This window comes from Agelaius tricolor, unplaced genomic scaffold (genome assembly GCF_023055355.1).
Source record: "Agelaius tricolor isolate 1412-34295 unplaced genomic scaffold, bAgeTri1.0.p SCAF_11, whole genome shotgun sequence".
Classification (NCBI taxonomy): domain Eukaryota; kingdom Metazoa; phylum Chordata; class Aves; order Passeriformes; family Icteridae; genus Agelaius; species Agelaius tricolor.
Window position 1 is genome coordinate 21,212,626 of NW_027269271.1, and position 22,968 is coordinate 21,235,593.

Here is a 22,968-nt window from a genome sequence, read left to right on the forward strand (position 1 = left end):
ATAAAATTCAGAGAAACTATGAAAGCTGTGTTTATTGAGAGTCTGTGTTGTTCAAAGTGCCAGATATCAAAAACATTTTTGTTTTGGTCTCAAGTTGCTGTCTCTTAGTCTAGGAATGTCACATTTACAGAATCCTTTCCAGCATGTGTGGAGTGGACATGTATTTTCAGGGAGTTTTCACACATACCTGTTCCAATGAGGAAAAACAATGCCCACTGATTAATTTGAAGCTTTCTTAGTGCTGGAGCATGAGAGAGTATAGGGGATGATGAAGACTCCGCAATTGTGGGAAAGTATATTCTAACCCAGAGAGTCCTGAGTCCAGGGAAGCCAACAAGAAAGTCTTGAAGGAGGCCTTTCTGGTCTATGCTGATGTGTTCAGCTGAAACTTTATAATTAACTTGATGTGTGTGCTCTAAACTAATGCACTCGAGAAAACAATCAACAGAAACTTGCCTGTACACTGGTCCTTTCTATCCTGGCATTCCAGAAGCTTTCTGTGACTTGCTGGCTGCAGGGAGCTGTTGATCCCACGGTGTTCAGGCATGAAGGCTCTCAGAGCATGCTGCAGTGCTCACAATGTCAGTAACGATTTCTGGCTAATGCAGCTTTTTGGTGGTGTCATCTCTCATTATCACATGGGCTTTCCTTGGGCTTTTACTTGTCTCTCATTCAGAATTTTGACCTTCCTTATTAATTAAACAGTGACTTTCCTGCAGCCAGTGATTGAGTTATTCAGTAATACCTGCCTAAAGCTATCATAATAAAAGACAGAAGTTCTTTTTAATGCAAATGATTTGGTTCCAGATGTTTTGATCACATTAAATGATGGCTCAAATTAACCAGCTATTGGATTAAGCAACAGGCTACCTTGGCTGCTTTTTCCAATCATCATGATTCCTAACATGTTTGTTTCCCAGAGCATGCTCTCAAGAAGGCAGCGTAGCCCCTAGTTTTGTTGAAATAAAAACAGTGGAGAGACAGAAGCTATCTAGCATAGGTCCTGTATTTTTCGTAGCAAATCTCTTTCCTTCCCATAAATATTGCCTGCTACCAAGATGGTGCTCTGACTTGTTTGTGGTGGTCTGAGAAGGAGTTTTTCAGGGTGTACAGGAGGCTTTGTGGTCCTGGAAGTGATTGTTAAATACCTTGTCCAAGGCTATCAGGTGCTACATCATTCTTCCACATTCTAAGCAAGTTCTTGTAGAGGGAATAGACATGTTAATGGAAGGACCTCAGACTTAAAAGGCAAAATTCAAAACAGGGTTCAGTGGCTTGATTACTCAACTTTGAAAACAATTTCAGGTTTCCAAGGCAAAGATTTTAACCATTCTAATAACTTAGCACGGGATGTGTAGCAGATATTCTTCTAGATGTTAAATTGTGAATAGCTGCCTCTGTGGAATCAGAGTGCTGAGCTACAGGTTACAGATTTCCTTTGGAAAGTGCCAAGTAACAGTCTCTGTACTGTTCATAGAGGTCAGAATTAGGAGTTACAATGGGATTTTCCACTGAAATCTTACCATTTTTGCCCAGGTTTTATTATTTGGAGCTGAGCCGAGACTGGACCTACAAACTTGACATGTCTTCCTTTTTTGTTTCTTTTCTTTCCCTGGTTTCTCCATGCAGCTCGGATTGGAAAAATGAAACGGAGGAAGCAAGACGAAGGGCAGGTATGTCCCCTCTGCAGCCGGCCTCTGTCAGGATCCGAGGAGGAGATGAGTAGGCATGTGGAACAATGCCTTGCAAAGGTAGAGGCGCAACAGGATCACCAGCTGCCATTCCCTTCTCCCTACTCCCAGCTCTGTCTGTAGTTGTCCTAATGTGGGGCAAAAACTAACATTGCTGAGCTTGCAGGCAATGCTAACAGTCTCCCTAAGATCTGTAGTCACTTCTTTGTCTGGGAAGATGGATTCTTCTGGATTTTTTCTGTTCTGTTGCATTAGCAACTTTTTACTTCATGCACTGTTCTGCTGTTATGGAAGTCTAATTTGTAGATTTTAAAGGTGGAGCTATTGAAATTTATGAACCTTTTGTAGGACTTCAGGCATCCTATGTAGCACAGGAAGAACAGTTCGTTCTGATCTGTGCCTTTGACAGCATTACAATTGTTTGTTGGGTTCTTTTGTAGCAGACTGGGATTTTTAAAGGTTGCATGATCGTCTTACTCCAGGGAAGTGCATTTAAGCAGAACCGTTCTCTTGCTGTTCATCCCAAAGACAGCAAGGAAGGAGAAACAAGCCCCAGGGGAGGGAGAGAGTTTTGTCATAGGGCTTTTTGTTCATGTTTCTCAGGAAAAACCTTCAATAGAGGACTTGTTGCCTCGAGAGGTACATAGTATACAGAGAGGTGTATTTTGATTAGTATGCCCTGAAACTATGTTACAGAAGAACACTTCTGCTAGGGGTCAGAGGAATGTTCCTCCATGACAGAGGAATTTTGCTTGCAAGGCAGGGGAATGCATGTTGAAGTGAACACCAGCATTGTTGTAGGGACCAGACCTTATATTTCCTTGAGTAAAAATTATGAAACTTTCAACTTGTTTTAATCTTAGATTGTCAAGTTCTTCCAATACCTATTTACTTCTAGTTTAGGTTAGTAGGAACAGGAATGGGAATAGAGGCTGCTGTATGCTCTGTACTTAGCTGTCCTGGGAGCAGCCCAGCTTTTCTTCCACATCCCACCATGAGTTATGAACCCCAAAGAGCGATTTTGTGCATCTCAACAGTCTGCCCCTGCTTTACCCCATGCAGAGAGAAGGTTCGTGCATGACTGAGGATGACTCTGTGGACATCGAGAACGAGAATGGCAACCGCTTTGAGGAGTACGAGTGGTGCGGGCAGAAGAGGATACGGGCCACTACTCTCCTGGAGGGAGGATTTCGAGGTACGCCAGTGTTCCAGGGGCACTTGTAAACCATTCTGCTGTGGAAGTTGATCATTACCTATCTTTAAAGCGAGGGACACGGGGATTTCCCTTCCACAAAAGGCAGAATCATCAGCCTTTGCCAGAATGTAAAGTGATATCAGTTTTTTGTCCCTCTTGAACGATGAGAGTCAAAATTTGTGCAAATCTTTAACGAAGCGTGGGGTTATTTCTTTCTCAAGGAACGTGGCTGAGGAGGGAATGGGTAGATCATATGGGGAAAATAACATTTTATATCTCACACGTAGTAAGAAATACATGGAAATATGTGAAGAGAGGGAAATAGAAATGAAATTGTAAAAATTCCCAGCCTGGAGTGACGAAAGCTGGTGTATCAGCCTCTGGTGATGTATTGGAGGTGACAGCTAAGTCGCTTTAGCACCTGCATAAAATATTAAAGGGCCAGTTGTGCATTTATCACTCCATCCCTTTTAAGGTTGATAAATGAGAATCCAGGAACCTGCTCTGCACCTCCAGCACTGCAAGCCCTTAGGGCTCTCAGACAAACACATTTTATTTTTCCTCCTTCTTTTTCTCCTTCCCCAGTGATGGGGAAATCAGTTACCAAGGAGAGAGTGAGTTATGGCAAAATTTGACCTCTTGTGAGCTTTATTGGTGAATGTAATTTTAGCTAGAAACCTGTCCCCTTTCTTACATTCAGCCCTTTGGCCTCAAAGAGGAGGATTTACTAAACTGTTCATTGGCATGAACCTCAGGCACTCATGAGAGTTTCTCACAAGCAATCCACGTAGCGCATGCTTAATGAGAGGAGGAATGCTGGCTCCCTTCGTTCAATAAAGAGGATGGGATGTGATCTCTTCCTATATCAGCTTGGATTTTAATTTAAAATATCTCAAGGGGAAAGGCTACTGCATAAGGGAGTTGGACTTAAAAGCGAGCCGTGTGCTCTGCTAAAACCAGGCACTCCTGATCTGCTCTTGCTTTCCTCTGAAATTAAATTGTAGCTGGGTTGTAGCAGAGCAGATGATAAGGAGCAGCTTCTTTGGGCTTTAAAGGACCCCCAGTGAAGCTCATGCTATTACATGCTGTGTCAGTATCCTAACTTTTTTTGTGACTGCATGGAGAGTTGTGTCTGTGCGTGATTCCACGTAGAGGCCTGATGAGACCATGCAGGATCTTAAACTATGTTCATGTAGCATAGACACTACGATCTGTAGCAGGGAAGCGTGGGATGTCTGTGTGCCTCTGTTGTTGTCATCACTGCTAGTCCTGGTTAGAAAAAGCTGTTCAGTTCATTTCTTACCTTTTTTTGTGCATGAGTGGTTTCTTCCTTCAATCCCACCAAACACCTGCATTTGAAGAGAGCATGCTCTTCCACTTCTTTGGTGTGGACATGGTGCTATCTTCATCTGGTAAATGTTCCCAGTTGCTTTTGAGTTAATTCACTGAAGTGTGATCTGAATCTTCCACATTTCCTTGGTCATAATGGAGACTTTCTTTCAAATGAGGCTTCAGGTGGACAATATGTGTGTAATTGCTGTAGTTAGGCTGGGTAAATGTTTTTCCTAACAACTTTCTACCTAGAATTTTGGGATAATCAGACAATATGTACAGGGTACCTACCTACTCTGTGCAAGAAGTTGTAAAATTTGGAAAGCCAGAGCAAAGCTGTAGTGATCTCCTCTAGCTGGCTGATTGCATTTATTTTTAATTAAGTTACACTTTTTCATGCTCTCTTTTGTGGCTCTCCTATTGTTGTCTCTGACTGCTGCATTCATGGGTCTCCATCACTCAGGACTGCTATGTGCACTCTCAGGTAACCTTAAGGTGACTGTCTTTCTTCTTTTGCTGCCAGTGTTGGCTCTTGCCAGACAGAATTCTTAATTTACAGCCCTGAAGCACAGCACAACGTTTTGTAGATGCTTTTTAATGCTTAAAACTGCTTTGTCTGGAGTTGGCAAGGCCCTCGTTAACCCCTGTCACCTGAGGCTTTGCATTTGGCTCTGTTCCCTTTGCTGAGAAGTAGCAGTCATGTGGAAATCAAATGTCTTTTATAATGCCAGACAGCCTTTACCAGGCTACAGGGATGTCACCAATGTCTAAAGAGATGACATGGGGAAATACATAAAACCGGAGGGGAAAATAGATGGCCATGTGTCTCATTAATTTCAGTTTTAATGGTGTGTTGCTTTGAGGAGATGTCACAGCTGGGTGAAGGGGGAGCAGGACACTGTGGCCACTGTGTGTTGCACGTAAGTCCATTGGGCAGCATTACAGCAGTGTCTCAAACTTAACACAGATCCTGGCTTTTTTTATCATTTTTGGTTAGGTGACAAGGTTCGTATCACTCTCCACCAATTATATAGGAAATGCTGACAGATTCTCAGTTGGAGGAAGGTTGAGAGACCTTAGGGTTTTTCTTCCTAAAAACAGAAGCATCAGGGAAATGAGCAGTCCTGTTTGGGTTTTCTGGAAGATGGTCTAAAATGTAGAAGCAGCCACAAGCTGAAACTCTCACTTGTAAAGTTCCTAGGATGACACTTTCTTGCTTCCAAAGCACTTGCAGGGAAAACTTGCTCTTCTGACCTGAGGAGCTGTCTTAAAAGCTGGAAATTATTTGTCTTCTCTGTTGGTGTTACAGCTGCAAGCCCCCGGTCAGGTCTAGTGTGGCAGAGCCATAGCACACCTACTTGGCTGCCACAGCTTGGCATAACTGAGGCAGCAGGTAGAAAGAACAGGCTGTGGCAGCAAGTAGGAATATGACCTGAGAAGTGCAGGGATCAGTGTGTTGTCTCTGAAGTGTTGGGTTTGGTGAAGGATTTCAGACAGGAAATATTTAGTACTTCCAGCTGTCGTCTTGGCTTCTTAAAATTTGCTGTCATTCAATTTGCTTTGCAAAACTGGAAAGATGTAAGGTGTAAATTAAGATTATTGGCAATTATATAGGGTTTGGAGCCATGTTGTTTCAGCAGAGGTCCTGCTTGAAGCAGGGGTTTGAGGAGAGTTTGTGGTTCTCTTTGGGGGTAGGTGCAGAATAATACCAGCATGAAATACCAAACTCCGTTTCAATCAAGTGTGTACTTCAAAGTGTAAAACTGTACTGATAAAATAATCAGATATTCCCCTGCCTCAGCACAGTGTCACAAGACTAAAATTTCTCTGGAAATGCCTGAACATTCAGTAACTATCTCTCCCTATGTCTCTGAATCATCCCTCTCTGAAGCTCTTTGTTGCACGGGATTATTTCATGCCACCTTTAATGAGTTTCTGTGTTTAGGATGCCAACAAGGCTTCACAAGTGAAAGCGTCAAGTGGCTTCGTCTCTGATGTGGGGTTTGTTGGGGTTTTTTAATGCTCAACATATTTGTAGCAATTCTTCTATTCCAGTCCAGAATGGATGCACGTTACCCTCAGTGTTTACACTGTAAGGTTATCCCTTTAAAGAATTCCTGAGGGAAGTTCAAAAGGTTTTTTTTTTCTTTGAAAGATTCAGTGTCTCTTTTTGTGTGTATGTTTCTTACTTGAAAGAAGGGAAGGGAGGGGGGGAAGTGGAAAAAAAGTGCTTTATCTGAAAAGAATCACATCAGCTTCACACTGATAGAAGCTGCTGTCATCTCTTAAACGGCTTAGCACAGTCAAAAGGCAAGAGGACTTAAAACAGTGTCTTACACAGGGATCGATGGGTGGAACACATAACTCGTAACTGCAAAAAAAAAAGCAGCTCAGGGGGAGAGATAACGGTAATGATTGCATTGAGGGAAGCTTGAGGGAGGCTTGTTCTTTGTAACACAGCTTCAAAGGTGTCTGGACTGGTGCCTAAGCATACTGTCCTGTGAAGTTGCTGCCTCTGTAGGTCTAGGGAAGGCGGGGGGGGGGGGGGGGTGGGGGATGCTTGCACCCTTCTGTTTCTTAACAGATGGGACAAAGATTAGTAAATGCCAGGTTAGCGGTTCCCTTCTGCTGCCTCAGATTTGAGGAGAGGATTTTGTCCCTTGGTCCCTTTCCGTCCATTCTGGGAGGCAGCTTGCCCAGGAGAGGGGATGGAGCAGGGCTGGGGAGCTGGGTGTTGGGTGGGATGTCAGTTTATCGATCGCACCTCAGTCAGGAGAGCTGCGGGCGCAGTGCTCTGAGCACGAGCGGCAGCGTGCTTAATGTGATTGAAAGGCAGTTAAAATGGCGGTGACCTTTTCAGGGGGAATTAGATTGCCTGCCAAGAGTGGTTAGAGGGAGTGATAACGCCAGCTTGAGGAAGCTGTCCAGTCTGCTTCAAAGGGAGAGAGACAGGGAAAGCAAGCTGGCAGCAAGTACCATTTAAAGCACGAACCGTGCGGTCTGATAGAACAGAGATTGCTGTCCTCTTTAGATATGAAAGAATTGAAGAATTGTAGCTAAGTTCTCTCCACCCGCCCCGTCCTCCTCGTCTCCCCTCCAGCTCCCCCACCAAAAAGCCTTCCTCTAGGTGCAGTGGCAAGCGAGTCACCACTGCTCTTCTCGGTTTCTTTTGCTTCAGCAGATCAGTTGCATCAAAAATAACACAAAAGAGAGAAAGACTTCAAAAATGTTAAAATGGCAAGCAGGGCATTTTCAGGGAAGGATACTTTCTAAGAAAGATCAACATGACAAGGATCTGTCTGATAGATTGTGATACTCTTGAAGAAGGAGAAACACACAGGGATTACTTAACTCTGAAGTTTGTCTTTATTTTTCTGGTATTTCTTTTTATTTCTCCATGCAGCCCTTCTCCCAGGCTAGCAAAGGGCTTGGCTCTATTTGCTAATGTCTTACCAAGGGAAAAGAACAGCACAACTAAGTGTATGCATAGAGGAACTTGGTAAAGCCTTTATAAGCTGTAACAAACTACAGTTATCCTTGGGGGTCCATTTGCATTGGATCTCATGTCGTGTACAATTAGGGCAGCTGCCTGGAAAGTAGGACTGTATTAAAATGCTTAAAAGTTTCTAGCAAATGGCTGAAGTCCTCCCACTGCCAGCTTTCTATCAACACAGAATCAATATATGCTTCAGTTTGAGCTGCAAATGTTGTAGGCCAGCCTTTGTCCAGTGTGGGGTAGTTGTCCCAGAAAGAGCATTGGGGCAGCAGCTGTATTCTCCTCCGGTTTGTTCTCCTTCAAAATCCATGCAGCATTGGAATCATTCTTTCATGTGTGAGGTCCTGGCCTCACAATCTAAATAAGATACTTTTTAGTTCTCCTACCTCAACAACAGGTTTTTGTGATTACAGTGACTTCTTGGATCTGGTAACTGCCTGGCAGGAAGCTCCAAATAGAGAGGGAAAACTCACTTGTGCTTCTCTGTGCAATTTCATGAAAATGGAACTCTACAACAAAACTCTTAAAATCTGTATTTGACAAGTATGTGGAAACTGAAGCACGGAGAAGCATCTTCTCTAGTGTTAAAAAGATAGTAGCGGTGGCAACAAACCTTTAAAGTCTTGCTCTGGAATCTCACCTAGTAGCCAGCTGTGCCCTCTTTTTCAGATAAAATATAATGAGACATACAGGGAAGCTTCAAGAGGCTAGGAGACTAACTTTTTTTTTTGCATGTCAGGAGATTCAGGCTGCATTTAAGGTTATACTGGTAAGAGGGTATAAACTGATCTATTCAAATGCAGCAAAAGCATTTGAGCTGAACAGTAAACGTGTGTCTTCTCTCATGAGGCTGTGTGGGAAATGGAAGATGTCACTGGCATATTTAGGCCTTTTGGAAGAGTGGTCTAGTAACTAGAATCATAATTGCTGCTGCTGTGTAGATGAGCCAGAATGCATTCCTTTTACCCTGGTAAGCTAAAGCAAACTTCAGCTTGGGTGCAAGAGCAGTCTGTATTAAGAGTACAAGGAATCTATGCTGAAATACTTAATCTTCCTCCCATTTAGCAAGAGCTCAATTCCATGCATTACTCTGCCATGTTTCCAGTGTCAGCATCTCTCTCTAAGGTGAATGTGTCTGTACATCTGAGCATCTTTCCCAGCCTCTCAGCCCTTGAATATTAGCCTTCCTGTGTTTGGGTTGCTACCTTCTGCTGGTCACTTCTACCTTCTGTAAGCTTCCAAGTGGGCAAGACGTATAAATTCCATGTTTCTCAAGTGCTTAGTCTGTCTCTTATGCCCCTTACAGAGGGCTGCTGAGGCCCAGAGCACTTGTATCCCTTACCTCAGCCCTTGTGTAAAAGTGGTAATCCTGTTAATCCCTCCATTGCAGAAGCACAATAATTTGGATCGGTCTGATGGAGTAGCCCAAGCACTTCTTAACGTTTGCACCTCTCTCCTTTGAGAGCAAGTACTTGCCCATAAGGTAATAGTTGACCTAAAAATGCTAACAAAGTCTGTTTGCATAATGTTAGATACAGTAATCACATGGGCTGCACCTGATTCTTTCTCCGTAGTTTGTGTCTGCATATAGAATTTGAAGGATTCTGTGGTTAATTAATATCTGTTAAGTATTGTCCTGTATATTAATATCATAAGTTGGCTCTAGTGAGCCAGAAAAACAGATTAGAATAGTATGTGATTTAAAAGAAAAAAACCTCTCACCTTATGTACAAAAGCCAACATTACCTGCCATGTAACTGATGTCCAATGTCATGTGTGTTTGAAGTTCACATAATTCTTCAAGGAACACCATTTCCTTCATTTTGGAACACAAAGTAATCAATGGGACTTAGCAAAGTAAAAATAATTTTAACTGGAAAAAAATAAATTGGTGAAGATAGCCATTAAAATTTCTCATTGCTGATTGTACACTTTTGTTAACTTGAATGCATACAAAAATAAAATAATCTAATTTTTATGTTCCAACTGCTAGAATGCGTTAACTGAAAGGAGCACAATCAAGTAAACTTTGCTGGTTGATTTATGTAATACCAACACAATTGGTATTACTCTAACCAGGAAAAGATTTTCTGCAGGAAGAAGTGGAATTCTTTCCCTTTTCCAGTATTACATATTGTAGTTGGGGGATGAAAAGGGATGTCTGTCAGCCTCTTCCTAGGGGAAGGAAGGGGGGAAAAAAAGAAAACAGAAAATGCAGTTGTAACACCATGAAAATTAGCAGGGGGAGTAAAGGAGCAGGTAGAGCACCTGAAACTACTCCTTTTTTGAAGGAGACTGAGTTTCAGTTGACAGTTCCTTTAAACGTCAGGTTTTGTAGGTCTCAGACATTAGTTGCTCTGCAATCCAGTTTTCTACTGGTCTGTTAAATGGAGTTTTGAGAATCCCAGGCTTTAAGATAGTAATCTGATAAATTTTTAATTTTTTTCCCTCAAGGATCTGCAGTTTTTGCTAGAGCTGCAACCTACTTCTTGGACACTCAGGTCAGACTTGAGCTTTAAGCACACAATAGTTGATTGACGTGATTTTAATAGCATTTTAGAATACAGTTGTTAAGTCAGGGGCAGTGAGATGTTCCTAAAGGAAAAAGGGAGCACAGGTCTCAATGGCTCTGAACAGCTCCTGTCTCCGCGTGTCGTCTCCTGCACGCGGCGGTGGAACGCATTATCGAGTAGTGCCCGGAAAGTGGCTAACTGCGTTTGACACACGCCAACTCCCTGCCTCCACACTGGATAATTGCATTGTCAACTGTTCAGCAAAGTGGCAGGTGACACTGCAGCCGGATTGATTGTCCTACTATGGAGGCTCCCAAGACTGTCAGCCACCCAATCGATAGAGTTTACACAAGACACTGTGACTGCATCTGTAACTAATTTCAGTTTGAACCTCGCAAGATGTGGCTGTCCCTGTTACCTGGCCTCTCTTCTTTGCTTGCATCTTCTCCCTGGACAAGGAAGTTGTTTTTCCATGAAAGCCCGGCTTTATTTCTTGTTTTGGAGCTGGAAGTGAAGAAATCAATGGTGTGTTTTGTGGTTTCAGAGTTGAGGGCATTACAGCACATGGCTAACTAGCAGCTCCAGTTTTGCAATCAATAGACTGATCAATTGATTAAATTAGCACTGATTTTTCTTTCTTCTTTCCAGCCTAGAAAAGAATTACTTGGGGAGGAAAAGCACATGTGTTTGGCCTATGAAATTTAGCCTTTGGTTTTTCCAGTCCTTGGTTGCCTTTCCCCCATGAATACAATCTCTGTGCTCATCATTATTTAAAGCAAACTGCATTGAGCCCCGGCACTGGCAGCAGCCTGCTGTAAGCCAGGGTGTCACATTCAGCTGTTCACCAGCCTTGCAGCTTCATGCTCGGATGCCTTAGAAAAGTCATCCTCCGAGCTCTGCTGTGCTGCTTTATTATTGGCAAAGTTGCGACATTCCTGTGATCCCTGTCAGTGGTGCTTATTGATCCAGTGATGTGAATCTGCTTAGTGATTCAAGATTACTTTAATTCTCCCTCTTCCTTTTTTGTTTGTTTCCAGCCTCTCCCCAGGGGAACAAAACCTTTCAGATCCACCTTTTCCCAACTGTGGAAAACGAGCTGTAGCTGCAAAGACCATGGCTGTTGCTGCTGCTTTTGTAGTTCAGCTCCAGGTTTTGGAGAGCAGCCTTTGAGATACACATGAGGCTGTTCTCACCTTCCTGTATCACATCAGCACGAGGCTCTAGGAGGCAGCCATGAATTGTTAACCCAGATCAGACCTTTGGTCCGGTCCGAGTGTGTTTTCCCCACTGCAGCCATAGTCTGTACCTGATGGGTTACAGGAGGCACAAAGGGCATCTCTGGAATACTCCTCAATGCTGCAAAGGGTGGGGAAGCCTCTTCCTGAGCCTTGCAGCAGCTGGCTCTTACCCTGTACAGCAGTGCTTGCCTGCCCTTTGTTCAGCATGCTGCTGCAAAATTATGGTAATGGTCATAAAATTATACGCCCCCTTTCCTTAAAGGCAGCTGTTTCTGTGATCTGTTAGCAAAGATCCCTGTAAGCATCCACACTGGTAAGCAGTCAGGGCTCTGACAGCCCATTTGTGCCCCTGTGGGAGCTAATAGACAGCATCAGATGGATGCATCTGCTGTTTCAGGTGTGTGCTGTAGCAACACAGTTGGGTGTCAGTTTTCCAGGTAAACCACCATTTAGCTTTAAATGGATCAGGCTCCACAGAAATAAAACTCTTGTTTTGCAAGCAGCTTTTCTTGGCTTTTAAATGTCATTTTTTTTCTGCAACAGGCTGGGAACATCACCAGAACTATTCTATCCCTGTTGGTGCTAGGAAAAATTGGGGGAACAATTTCACTGTTGAAAAATAAGGTGGGGAGCATTATGGATCTGTAGAAAGACCTGTGTTCAACATGGTCTCATCTTTGCTTTCCTCTCATTTTCAAGAATTTTTAGTGGCTTTCTCTGTCTTCCCAGATGTCTCTTAGAATAAAATGCCATCTATGCCACCCTGTCCTCTTAGTATTAGTTTGGGATACTTCAGCAGATGATGGAATAAACCCAGTTTAGAGCCATTCTTGGAAGTATGTGAGGCCTGGCCGTGAGTCTGCATAAACTACTTTTATTGCCTTCATTGTTTTTACTCTCCAAGAAGGCAACGAGTGCCATTTCGATAAGAAAATAGAGTGAACGTGCTGGAAAGGGAGGTTGTACAGAAGGGGGTCACTGCAAGGAGTGTAATTAGCAAAGGCTGCAGTTCTGGAGATTTATGGGAGGCTTTTCTTCTTTCCTGAGCACATGTATGCTACCTGCAAACAGAATGAATGCCTCTTCCTAGCCAAAATAGGCCCCAGTAGAGCTCTAGGCCTCTAAGATGGATTTGAATTTAGACCCATTTATGGAATTCACACAAAATTTGGGATTTCTAGAATATTTCCAGTATAGATTTTAACACACACACACACACACACACACACACACACACACACACACACTCTCTCTCTCCCATTCCTTGCTGCCAAACTGGAGAAATGTTAGTCATCCAGATGAGTTTGATCCTCTGCATGAGCAGTATCTCATAGCTGCATTGACAATGGTGGTGCAAATAATAATACTGACATCTTAGTTTAATACTGACATCTTAATTTTCTTCCCTGGCTTTCTTTGGAGTGATAATGAAATATAAACATATAATTAAATGTATACAGAACAGCTGGTCAGCAAAACTGATCTGCCTAGATAGGAGTTGAGGAGCAGAGGAGGGGAACAGTAGGTCTGTGTTTTCCTACCTGTGCTCATGGAATTAGGCTGGGGTTGTTTGGGTCTGCAGTGGTCTGGTTGTGTTACCATTCTGCCCCTAAGACTGCCAGTCTCCCTGTGAGCTCGTGCCTGTGCAGGAGCAGTGCTGTCAGCACCTGAAGCAGCATATGTTGTCACTTGGACCATCTGCTACTGAGTGTGATGGAGAAAAGGAGGTACTTGAATGTGAATTCCTTTTATCTGTCCTGTGAATCTGCTTATATATCATGTTAATAACTCTTGATCTTAACCTGGGCCACCATTCACTGGAGAGTTGATCAGGTGACCACTCATCAGGGGGACTGCATAAAGGAAGTGAGATTTGAGAAGCAGTGCAGAGGTCAGAGAGGATGCTTAGGCATAGGGGACAACTTGAGAGAAAGAAAAGTGCTTTTATTTTATTTGCTTCCCCTAAGAAGGGGAAGGAAAGGATTCCTGGTGAGATTTATCTACAGACATTATTAATAGGTACATGGAAAGAATGGGAAGTGTTTTTACCTTCAAGCTCAGCTGATTCCTGTAGCCTGCCAGTGCTTGAAGTTGGCGGCAGTTACCAGGCACACGAATTTTTCCTGCTTTTCTGACCTCTGAGTCAGTATTTCAGAAACACTGTTGCTTGTGTAGAGTACCTAAATTTTTCAGAAAGTAGCAAGAATTGGTGCTCAGGCAGACTGCTCTGAGACCAGCCCAAGCAAAGAAAGCTGTGTACACAGTGCTAGGTAAGTGATGTTGATAGGTACATTCTGATTGATGGGCGAGTTTGTCTCCCAAACTGTCACAGGGTTTATAGAGGTGCCACTCAATACCAGTGCTGGAATTGCTTGTCAGAGCACCTGGCTACAAGAGCAATGGGGATTGGAGACAGAGCTGTAACTTTGTTTTTTCTCTGCTTAATGGCCTCAGCGTCTGACCTGCCTGTTCACTCCTGTTTGTCTGGTCCTTAAGGAGGCAGCTGGGATTAAGACTGTCAGAGAATTGTGCTGCTTTAGCATCAGGAGGCTAATTGTATTGGGGCTGGCAGTATATGACAAGGGGTTGCCTTCTGCCAAATGCACAGCAAGAGCAAAAAATTCTCAATAAGGGACAAGAAAGGTATGGAAGAATCTGCACTGGATTTGTTCTTTTTTCATCTAAAAGTAGCATTTTCAAATTCACATGTGGAATTACATTCCTCAGGCATTGGGTGACTCCTAAGAGTCAGAGCTGCTTCTGTGAATAACAGATCACATCTCTTATGAATTCCTAGGTCAAACTCGCAAGTTAACATTCAGTTGTGGGATTTCACTTTGTTAACACGTGGGAATAAAGTTCTGGTCCCGAGCATTGACCTCTGGATAACACACTGGCTTTAGAGGTCTCTACTCTAGGCAGTGTTGCTGATGGCTGTGAATTATTGTGTGACCTTCAGAAGCGGTGCCTTGCTGGAGGAACCCTTCCCTGTTCTCAGTGCACACTATTGAATTGCAAATCACCCCAGTGGAGCTGGTAGGGGGTCTTGTGGAAGCTCTTGTCCTCTGCACTCCATTTCACATTTTCCTTTCTCCTGGATGGCAGTGTATACCACCAGCAGGAGCTGGAAGTTGTGAGCCCTCTTTACATTTAGGCTGAGTTAGTGAGAAGCAGGTGTGATCCTTTTGGGCCTTCCTTGCATTTAGTGGTCTTCTTAATCCATTTATAACAGTGCTTGTCCAAAAATCTGGTTTGAATGAGCCCGAGATGAATGAATAATGTCAAGCAGTTCAGACGTCAAATATTTGAACAGCTGCGTGGGTGTTTTCACTGGCTTTGTGCATGGAAGCAACCCCAGGAAGTTAGACAAGGAGGGTCAGGTTGAAATTGTGGCACCAAACCCGATCCCACTGGAGCAGGCCTCAAAATCCATCCCTGCTGCAGAATGAAAAGGTATTATAGGATGCTGGTTGCAAGCCCTTCATTCCCCAGGTGATGCTGGGCCAAGCTTTGCATCCCATTTTTTAGTATTTTGTTGTGTGCAGGAGCAGTACTGGGATTTATGGATCTTTTTATTTGTATCAGAAACATGTTTTGTGGTTTTTTTGTTTTTCCTTTTTATTTAAAGCAGCTTCTGAAGTCCTAAAACTGATAGCACAACTTATAGTCAGAATATTTTTTGGATTCATGGAGGTTACTTTGTTTAGCATACAGTTTCTAAATCAATGGTTTTTACCATGTTGCAATGGACTGCACTTGGTCACATTAAAAAAAAATCCATATTAAGTGAAAAACTGAGAGTTGAATCACCTGATTGCACCTTCCTTTAGGTGTTGGTCTGGGAGTTCTTGTTTGATCAGAAAAGAAAATTTACCTTTCCCCTGTCCCTCATTTTAACCTATGAACTTCTCTGCAGTGCACTCTGTGACTGAAAGGCTCTCTCAGATCATCCCAGTGTGTATTTGCCATCAGAACACATACTATCCAAACTCCCCTTGTACACTCCTTGTTTAGGAAGTATAGTAGTCTGCTGTGCAGCTAGGTAATAGAGCTAGATTCAGCCAAAGCTATGGAATATTTTCCTTCCAGACTTAAAAGGGATTTTCTTAAATACAAAGGTCTTGAGAGCAAGGACACAAGGATTCTGAAGACAAGGTGCCTTAATATTTGTAAACTTTATTGTAGTAAGCAGATCTTCTCATCTTAAGCTCCAGCCATAAACCACCATTTGGCTTGAGTCACCTGGAAACAAAATTGATGGAAAGGTGCATGTCTGCTGTGTGCTTGGCATCCTTGCAGAGACAGTAACAAGGGGGGTGGTCCCACTTATGTTCACTCATTTGGCCACCTTCCCCCCCACCAAGGCACTTGCTCCAAGTATTCATTGTCTGACTAATGTTCAGATCACCCCCTGGGACTGGCCAAGTCACAGCTCCAGCTTTGCATGATTTGTGTCTCCCACAGCTACAAGAAAAATGAAGACCTGTGTGTCCAAAGTTTATGGCCTTTGAGAAGTGATGGGCTAAAGTAATGCCAGGTGCAGGAGATGGTGTTACTGCAGGTTAAATGCCATGCCTATAAATTACCACCCCATCGCCCACTCTTGACTTTTAAAGCAGCTTTGAAAGACTATGCAGCTTCTTTGACAGGTCTCTCTTACCCCTTTAAATCTTCTCCCAAACATTGTGATGAACTGAATGAGTCAAGATTTACTAGATGAGCCATTGCAGCAAGAGGAGGCAGCTTGTGGCATGTGTTGGCTGGTAGTGTTCAGCCAGTATGTGAAACACTCTGAAAGGGGTCTGCTGGAAAAGGACTGCCCCAGTGACACCATGGGGCTGACCTCCAGGCTTGGCTCCCACAGTACCTGGCACAGAGATGGGTGCTGCATGGCTGCTGCTAGTTGTGTTACCTCTGCTAAAAGTTAAGGCTGGCAATTACTTTGAAGTAAAAGGTAGTTTATGCTTCTAGGGAAAGGTTAGTCTTAAAATCATTGTCATGCTACAGTTGTCACTCGTTAAGGACCTTCTTGATATTCAGGGAAGAGAAATATCAAATCCATATAAACAAATTTTATTGGGGGCTTAATGAATCAGTGAGAGCATCCGTTCCTAGAGAGCGACAGTTAAGAGCTGTGTCTGCATTATATCCTTGGAAATGAGACCTTTGCTTTGCCCTGTTGGCTGCACAGATGCAGACCATTAGAAATACAGTTCACTCTTCTGGGCTTATGTTAAGTGTGCTGGTGAGAGCCCAGTGGGATGAACAGACTCGGACACCTGAAGGCCTGAAAAAGATTTCCTAAAGCTTTGGAATGTCCTCATTCTTCAGACATGCATATAATACTCAGTGCTTCTAAATGCAGAATAGAGGCTAACATTATTATAGAACCATAATTGCAGTACAGGACCATAGCCCTTTTGGGCCATTGGTGCAAGGCCAAGGCAATATCTACCTTACCCCTTCAATCTTTGCAGTTGGGATGTGTTCCCTGGTCTGCCACAGACTTAGGTCACCAGCCTCTGGATGTGCCAGGTGCTTCAGGCTCCAGCAGGCACCTCTGTCTGAGCCAGGTGTCCAGCTCTGCTGTCTGGACAGGGGTGTTAAGTGAAGGAACATACTGGAGGCAGCTGCAATGAGTACATTTCTATCTGCACAGCTAATGCACCCAAACAGCTTAGATCTGCTGCAAAATTGAACACAAATGGGGACTTTGCAGCCAACACCTTAGAGTTCAGGAGGTCTTTGCTAATATCCAGTCTTACAGGAGAGAGCATATTCAGTGTTAGCTCTCATGAAGAGTAAATATCCCTTCTATAGTTTCCCTTCTATTAATAAGCCTCAGGCAGAAAATACCATGTGAAGATTCATCTTTGTAGGTGTTTGTGCAGATTCAATTAAAAGAAGCCTGGTTACAGTTTACAAAATGCTTGGGACCAAAGTAAATGTAGAAATTGTTAGAAAGTGGAAACTGATGCACAGTCAGCCCCAGGTGGAACTGTAAGTGGTTGCTTCCTGATGGAGTTGGGACTGGATGTGTGCTGGATACCCCTGTGCTGGAAGAGCAGAAATCTTGATGAGTTGCATTGCAATTTGCTCATGTAAGTGCTTGTGAGGAGCTGTTAATGAGAAAAGTCTGATTTTTTTCCCCTCTTGTGGGAGCAGGTTTGCTGTTCTTAAATATTTTAAATTTTAAAAATCTAAGCCATGACTAAATGTATTTCAAAATCGAAAAGCTGTTTCTAATTGTATTTTAGCCTCTGCCTGCCCTCTGCATCTGAATTAAGTAATTCAGAACATCCTTGTGGCCTTCTCCTACCTGCTAGTAGTGTGGATTTTGCATTAACTACTTCTGTGAAAAATAAGTCTTTCCCGTTAAGTTTCATTGCTTTTTCTGCCTTTGAGAGAGACCCTTACAGTGACTCCAATTCTAAAATAATTCATGTGGAGAGCTAAAAGTCGAGAACGTTCCATTTTCAATGTTGGGGGCATTTAGAGCATAAAATCTAAGAAGTTAGAGCATTTCTGTGAGTGTTCTTGTGCTGTCTTTGGAGAGGGCACCTTTTATGAGGCTGTTAGTAAAGGACAGCCTGCAAACTGGTGCTGTAGCACCTTTTTTGGGAGATCTGGTGCACTTCGTTTCCAATTCAAATGCTCATCCGTGTGTTTTATTCTCTTTCAGGGTCTGGCTTTATCATGTGCAGCGGGAAGGAGAATCCGGACAGCGACGCTGACCTGGATGTGGATGGAGACGACACACTCGAGTACGGGAAACCACAGTATCGTTTTTGAAAGGCTCTTACTGAGAGGGAACCCAGAGGTGCATCTGCCCCAGAAAATGGGGGATAATCTTTGCCCAGCCCTGCTGAAATGACACCTCCTTCTCCAGTTACCATGTTATTTGAACTAGGAGAGGTTCTCCATTACTCCCTTTGAGTTCCTGCTGTTGATGCAGCACTTCAGACCTGGTTGAAGTCTATAGGAGACATTGCAAGGGATGAGTTAGAGTTTCTCTATTCTGTTTCATAAACAATCTGTTGCCTCCATTCAGGTTTATTCTATATGGATAGCTTTTCCTGCTTCTAGGGTAGGAATTGAGTTTATTCTCCACAAGACACCCTTTTGTTTTCAAGGGGTTTGTGCAGTAAGCACTATTCACCTTCCACTCTGTGAGATTTGATTTTTTTTCCTCTTTCATTAGACAGTTCATGGGCAGAACTATCATTAAAGGCAGATTTTGGGAACTTCTCCATCTGGGAGCAGGCTCTTTGGGCACAGCTCTGGGAGAGCTGTGACCAGACTTCTGCCCCACAGCAGTTGTAATAGGCATCAAGGAAGAATTCCTGCAAGGGCATTAGACAGACACTGCCTTAGCTGTGATGAGGGGCAATGTACAGCTGTAGAATTAGGTTTTATTGAAATCTGTACCAGCCTTTAGGATTGAAGCTCCAGCCCTCCACTGGTAAAAGAACTCTGTACTTCAAACATAAATTCTGCAGGTCAAGTTTGCACGGGTTCAGGAACTAGTTTTCCTTTTCCAAGAAGCTGTGGAATCGTGTTACTATCAAAAGATTTCTGTTTCTCTCCAACTAAAACAAAACTTTAATCCAGAATTTAAAAGCAGGCCCCTTCATGGATACCAACCCCTCTATTTCTTAAGGTGTTCCCAGTTGGAATTAATTTGTTCTATATCCCAGACAGTGTCCTAACTATCTCAAAAGCCTTTCTACTGTCTGCAGCAGGGCTGTATCTTCCTTAACCCTTTGTGCTCAGGTACACAGAGGCAGACATTATCCCTTGCACTGGAGAAGAGCCAGGTGAAGCCAAAGAAAGGGAAGCGCTCCGAGGTGCTGTTTTAAAGTAAGTATCATGACTTTCTAAATTATTGCATTCATTACTTTTGGGGAGTCTCAGTTTGTGGAAAATACCCTGTTCACTTGAGTGCAAGGGTTGCAACAAGAGACTTACAAAGAAGCATAGTCCAGCAGGTGGGTCTGTTTCTACCTGTGCAGCCTCAGTAAAGCCTCCTTGTACACTCACACTCTCTGAGCCACCCCACTGCCCTGCCAGTGCCATTTTTGCCCTGAACAGTGCTGGACAGAGGATGAATTCTGGCGATGAGGAAACTGTGCTGGACTAAGGCCTTATGCATCATCTTGCTTCATGATCAAATGTGGCTCTTAGCAGTACAGTGTGATGCTGTTGGAATCTTGGTTGGCACAGTAGGAGTCTGGCATCCCATGTGTGACTTCATTGCATGTTGTGGGGCGTGCAAACTGATCCTTCTGTATTCAGCGGTGGGTTGGGGCAGGATGTGTGCTCTGCCCACATACATATGTGGAGAATGTAGGCAGCCAGCATTCAGGGCACTCAGGGAGGCATTCCAGGCAAATAGAATGAGACTTAACAGGGAGCTAGGATTGCTTTCTAAGCCCCCTGCCCTGCATAAAACAGGACTTAAATTACCCCTCTATCTCTTTCACTGAGTGATCCTGTGGGGTCAAGGTTGAAGTGATTGATAGAGCAGTGAAATGAAATTTTCTTACTGCTTAGCCTGTCGCAAACACTACTTCAAATTAGGTTTCACTCCATAGAAAAGTGGCATTTGCCACACTGGATCCAAACCATTGGTCCAGTCAATACTTTGCTATCCATGCTAGTCCAAAAGCAGGGCCACAAAGATGCTGAAGCTCCCTCACAGCTAGGGCTCTGGTGTTGTAGCAGGAGGATTCTTGGTTATCAGTGTCCACAGACACTTAGTGCTTGGTGAGAGAACTGAGGGCCTGAGGCCAGGAGATCCAGTCCCTTCATGTGGCTTGCACCTAGCACATTGTTTTGCTGTTTTTACAAGGTCCTTCCTTGCACGTTTCCTGGACTTGTTTACCCACCTCTACAACACAAGAGGTGGTGTTGCTTGTAAAAGCACTTTGAAATTCTGTTGAGTTTCTGTAGAAATGCAGTAGTGTCACTGATGCCATGAAGCATGAGCATGCTTTTTGGCTGGCCAGCTGCTCACATTTTGAAACTTAGACTGTTGGATAGCAGTATTAAGAGAGGAGTGGTTGGTGGAAGGGATAGCGTTTCCTGAGCAACAAAATTTTTTGTATTCAACCTTTAGCATATTGTCCTTTTCTCTTTTAGTGGTGGCACACCAAGTACTCGAATAACGCCAGAGTTTTCTAAATGGGCCAGTGACGGTGAGTGTTGAAGTAGTAAATTGTTAATATATATACTGCAGGGGGGCAGATAGATAGTCCATGTCTTCTGCTTGCCAGTACTTAGGAGAGGTAGTTACTGATAGTCTTGCAGAGTGTCATCAGATAGGTATGCACATAAAACCACACTATCTTTTTGGAACTTTACAGCACAATTAATTGTCAATAATGGCAGCTGGGGAAGTTCCCAAAAGTGCCACCTTAACTGGGATGGTGATGTGAGATAGGGTTTGCATGGACTTGATGTCATGTCACTGAAAGGCAAACTGCTGTATTACAGAATGAGCCAGCAGAGCTTGACAATGTGATGGTGGTGTTCATCTGCTGGGTGTTTAAACTACACGGGTGCATTTATTATTGGGTTTTTTCCACCTGCTTTTTCTTCCCTTCTTTGAGAGGATATGCTAAAGACTTTTATCTTTTGGGTAGATCTTGTCCTTGCTGGCCTTTGTATGGCAAGAAAAGCCTGCCACTCTGAAGCCTTCACCTTAGGAGTGGAAACTCTAGGATCTGTCCTATTTCATGACCTGTAGTTGAGACTCCAGAGCAAAGGAGTTAATGTGAATATGTACCTTTGCATACAGTACTTGAAAGCTCATTGGATTGAGAAGGAAGGGGGAAGTGCTAAACCCATCTGACTGCTGGGGGTTTTTATTCAATGCCAGCAGCACTGTAAGTGTAAGCAGCAACCTAGTGGAAATATGAGAATAATAAAACCTGGCGCTTTCCAGCTGTAGATGCCAAATCCATTTCCAGAGCTGGGCAGTGCTGCTGCAGCTCCCTTAGGAAGGAAACTGAAGCTCAGCGACCTGAAGAGACATGTCCCAGTGATTTTGTTCCCTGTTCTGTTCCTGTCATGCTTTGGGCATTTGATTCCCAGCCTTGAAAGTACCTACAAGATATAACTGCTTGCCAGTGGGAGTGGGGGAAGGGAGCAGAACCAGTTTTGCCAAGGGCATGATGGTTAAATAGAGAACATAGGATATCTATCGCAGGCATTTCCTTCTGTGGGATAGGCAAGCACATTTATTTTCTGTCATGTGGAAGCACTTGCTTGTAGGTATTATCAGCTTTAGTAGCTACAGCCATGGAGGTGATGAGGAGGCAAACCTGATGACATTTGCTATGAGCTGTTTTCTTCATACCTTTTACCTGAATCCACGGTGATGAACCTACAACCCTGGGGCTGGTTCATCTTCTCATCTCCACCTGGTGTCTCACACCCTCTGCTGTGCTGGGAACAGCCATGATGAGCAGACTGCTCTGTCATTCTGTTACCTGGTATATGTTTCTCTACTTGTGTCTGTGAGGTCTCAGCAAATGGGAGAGGCCGAGAGCAGGGTCTGGGCTGGGTGGATTTGCTTCAAATCCACCTTTTTAGAAGATCACTTTAATGTGGCAGCTGCATCAACCGTTCTGAATTTAATCCTGTTTTAAACAATGGGTACATCAGTGCGGGTCAGATGACTATGAAGTGAGAACAGAGCAGTTGTATTTTGAGCCCTGAATCATAGAAATTCACTGTCCAGAGAAGCCCTTCCTGCCAGACAGGGACACTTAGCATCAGTCACTTCTCTGTCTCTTACCAAGAACTTGGCATGAAAGTGACCCATTGGTGTCCTCTGAAACTGTGACTTGCTCAGATCATTTCATTGGAATGATTTAATGGTTTTGTACTGATTTTTCTGTTCTTCCCTCCACAGAAATGCCCTCAACGAGTAATGGTGAAAGCAGTAAACAGGAGACCATGCAGAAGACCTGTAAGAACAGTGACATTGAAAAGTGAGTGTGAAGTGGGTAGCTTCCCTTTTTCTTGTTTTAAAGAGCCATAGTGTCCCATCTGGTGTTCCCAGCAGCAGTGGTAATCTGAAGGTAGGCATATTGGAAGCTTTTACCACTGAGAGGGGAAATTGTGCTGCAACACAAAGCCTGAACTTGGAGTACTCACCACTGCTGTGTTAACAGAGGGCTTGTGGGGAGTTCTCCACCAGGTATCTATGAGGGCAGGTACCCAGTGACATGGAATTGGGCACAGCTTCCAAAGGGCTTCTCCACTGCAAATTGCCTTCTTTTAAATTATGTAAATAGATAGATCCATGCTTGCTCTCTCTATCTTCCATCTTTCATCTCTCAGCAAAAGAGAATCTCCCCCTAGCAGCACTGTTACTTGGAAGAAGTCTCACAGAGGGGATTTCTTTTTCCTTAAGATCTATATTGAGCCTTTGCATGGTTCCTAACAGAAATAATGTCTCAGTTTCTGAGTTTTTTACCTGCAACCCTTTCAGTGA

At 43.6% G+C, this 22,968-nt stretch overlaps 1 protein-coding gene across 4 annotated transcripts in view; it reads left to right on the forward strand.

The window, feature by feature from the left end:
* RNF220 (ring finger protein 220) overlaps nt 1–22,968 on the forward strand; it is a 210,267-nt gene that overhangs the window by 161,355 nt on the left and 25,944 nt on the right. For 3 of the 4 annotated variants that reach the window (XM_071436576.1, XM_071436577.1, XM_071436575.1), the window contains 6 exons: nt 1,630–1,751; nt 2,754–2,886; nt 18,148–18,244; nt 19,239–19,325; nt 20,607–20,662; nt 22,384–22,462. In XM_071436576.1, the coding sequence (XP_071292677.1) occupies nt 1,630–1,751; nt 2,754–2,886; nt 18,148–18,244; nt 19,239–19,325; nt 20,607–20,662; nt 22,384–22,462 (574 nt within the window). The remainder of the gene's footprint in view (nt 1–1,629; nt 1,752–2,753; nt 2,887–18,147; nt 18,245–19,238; nt 19,326–20,606; nt 20,663–22,383; nt 22,463–22,968) is intronic. The other variant, XM_071436578.1, reaches the window with a different exon arrangement.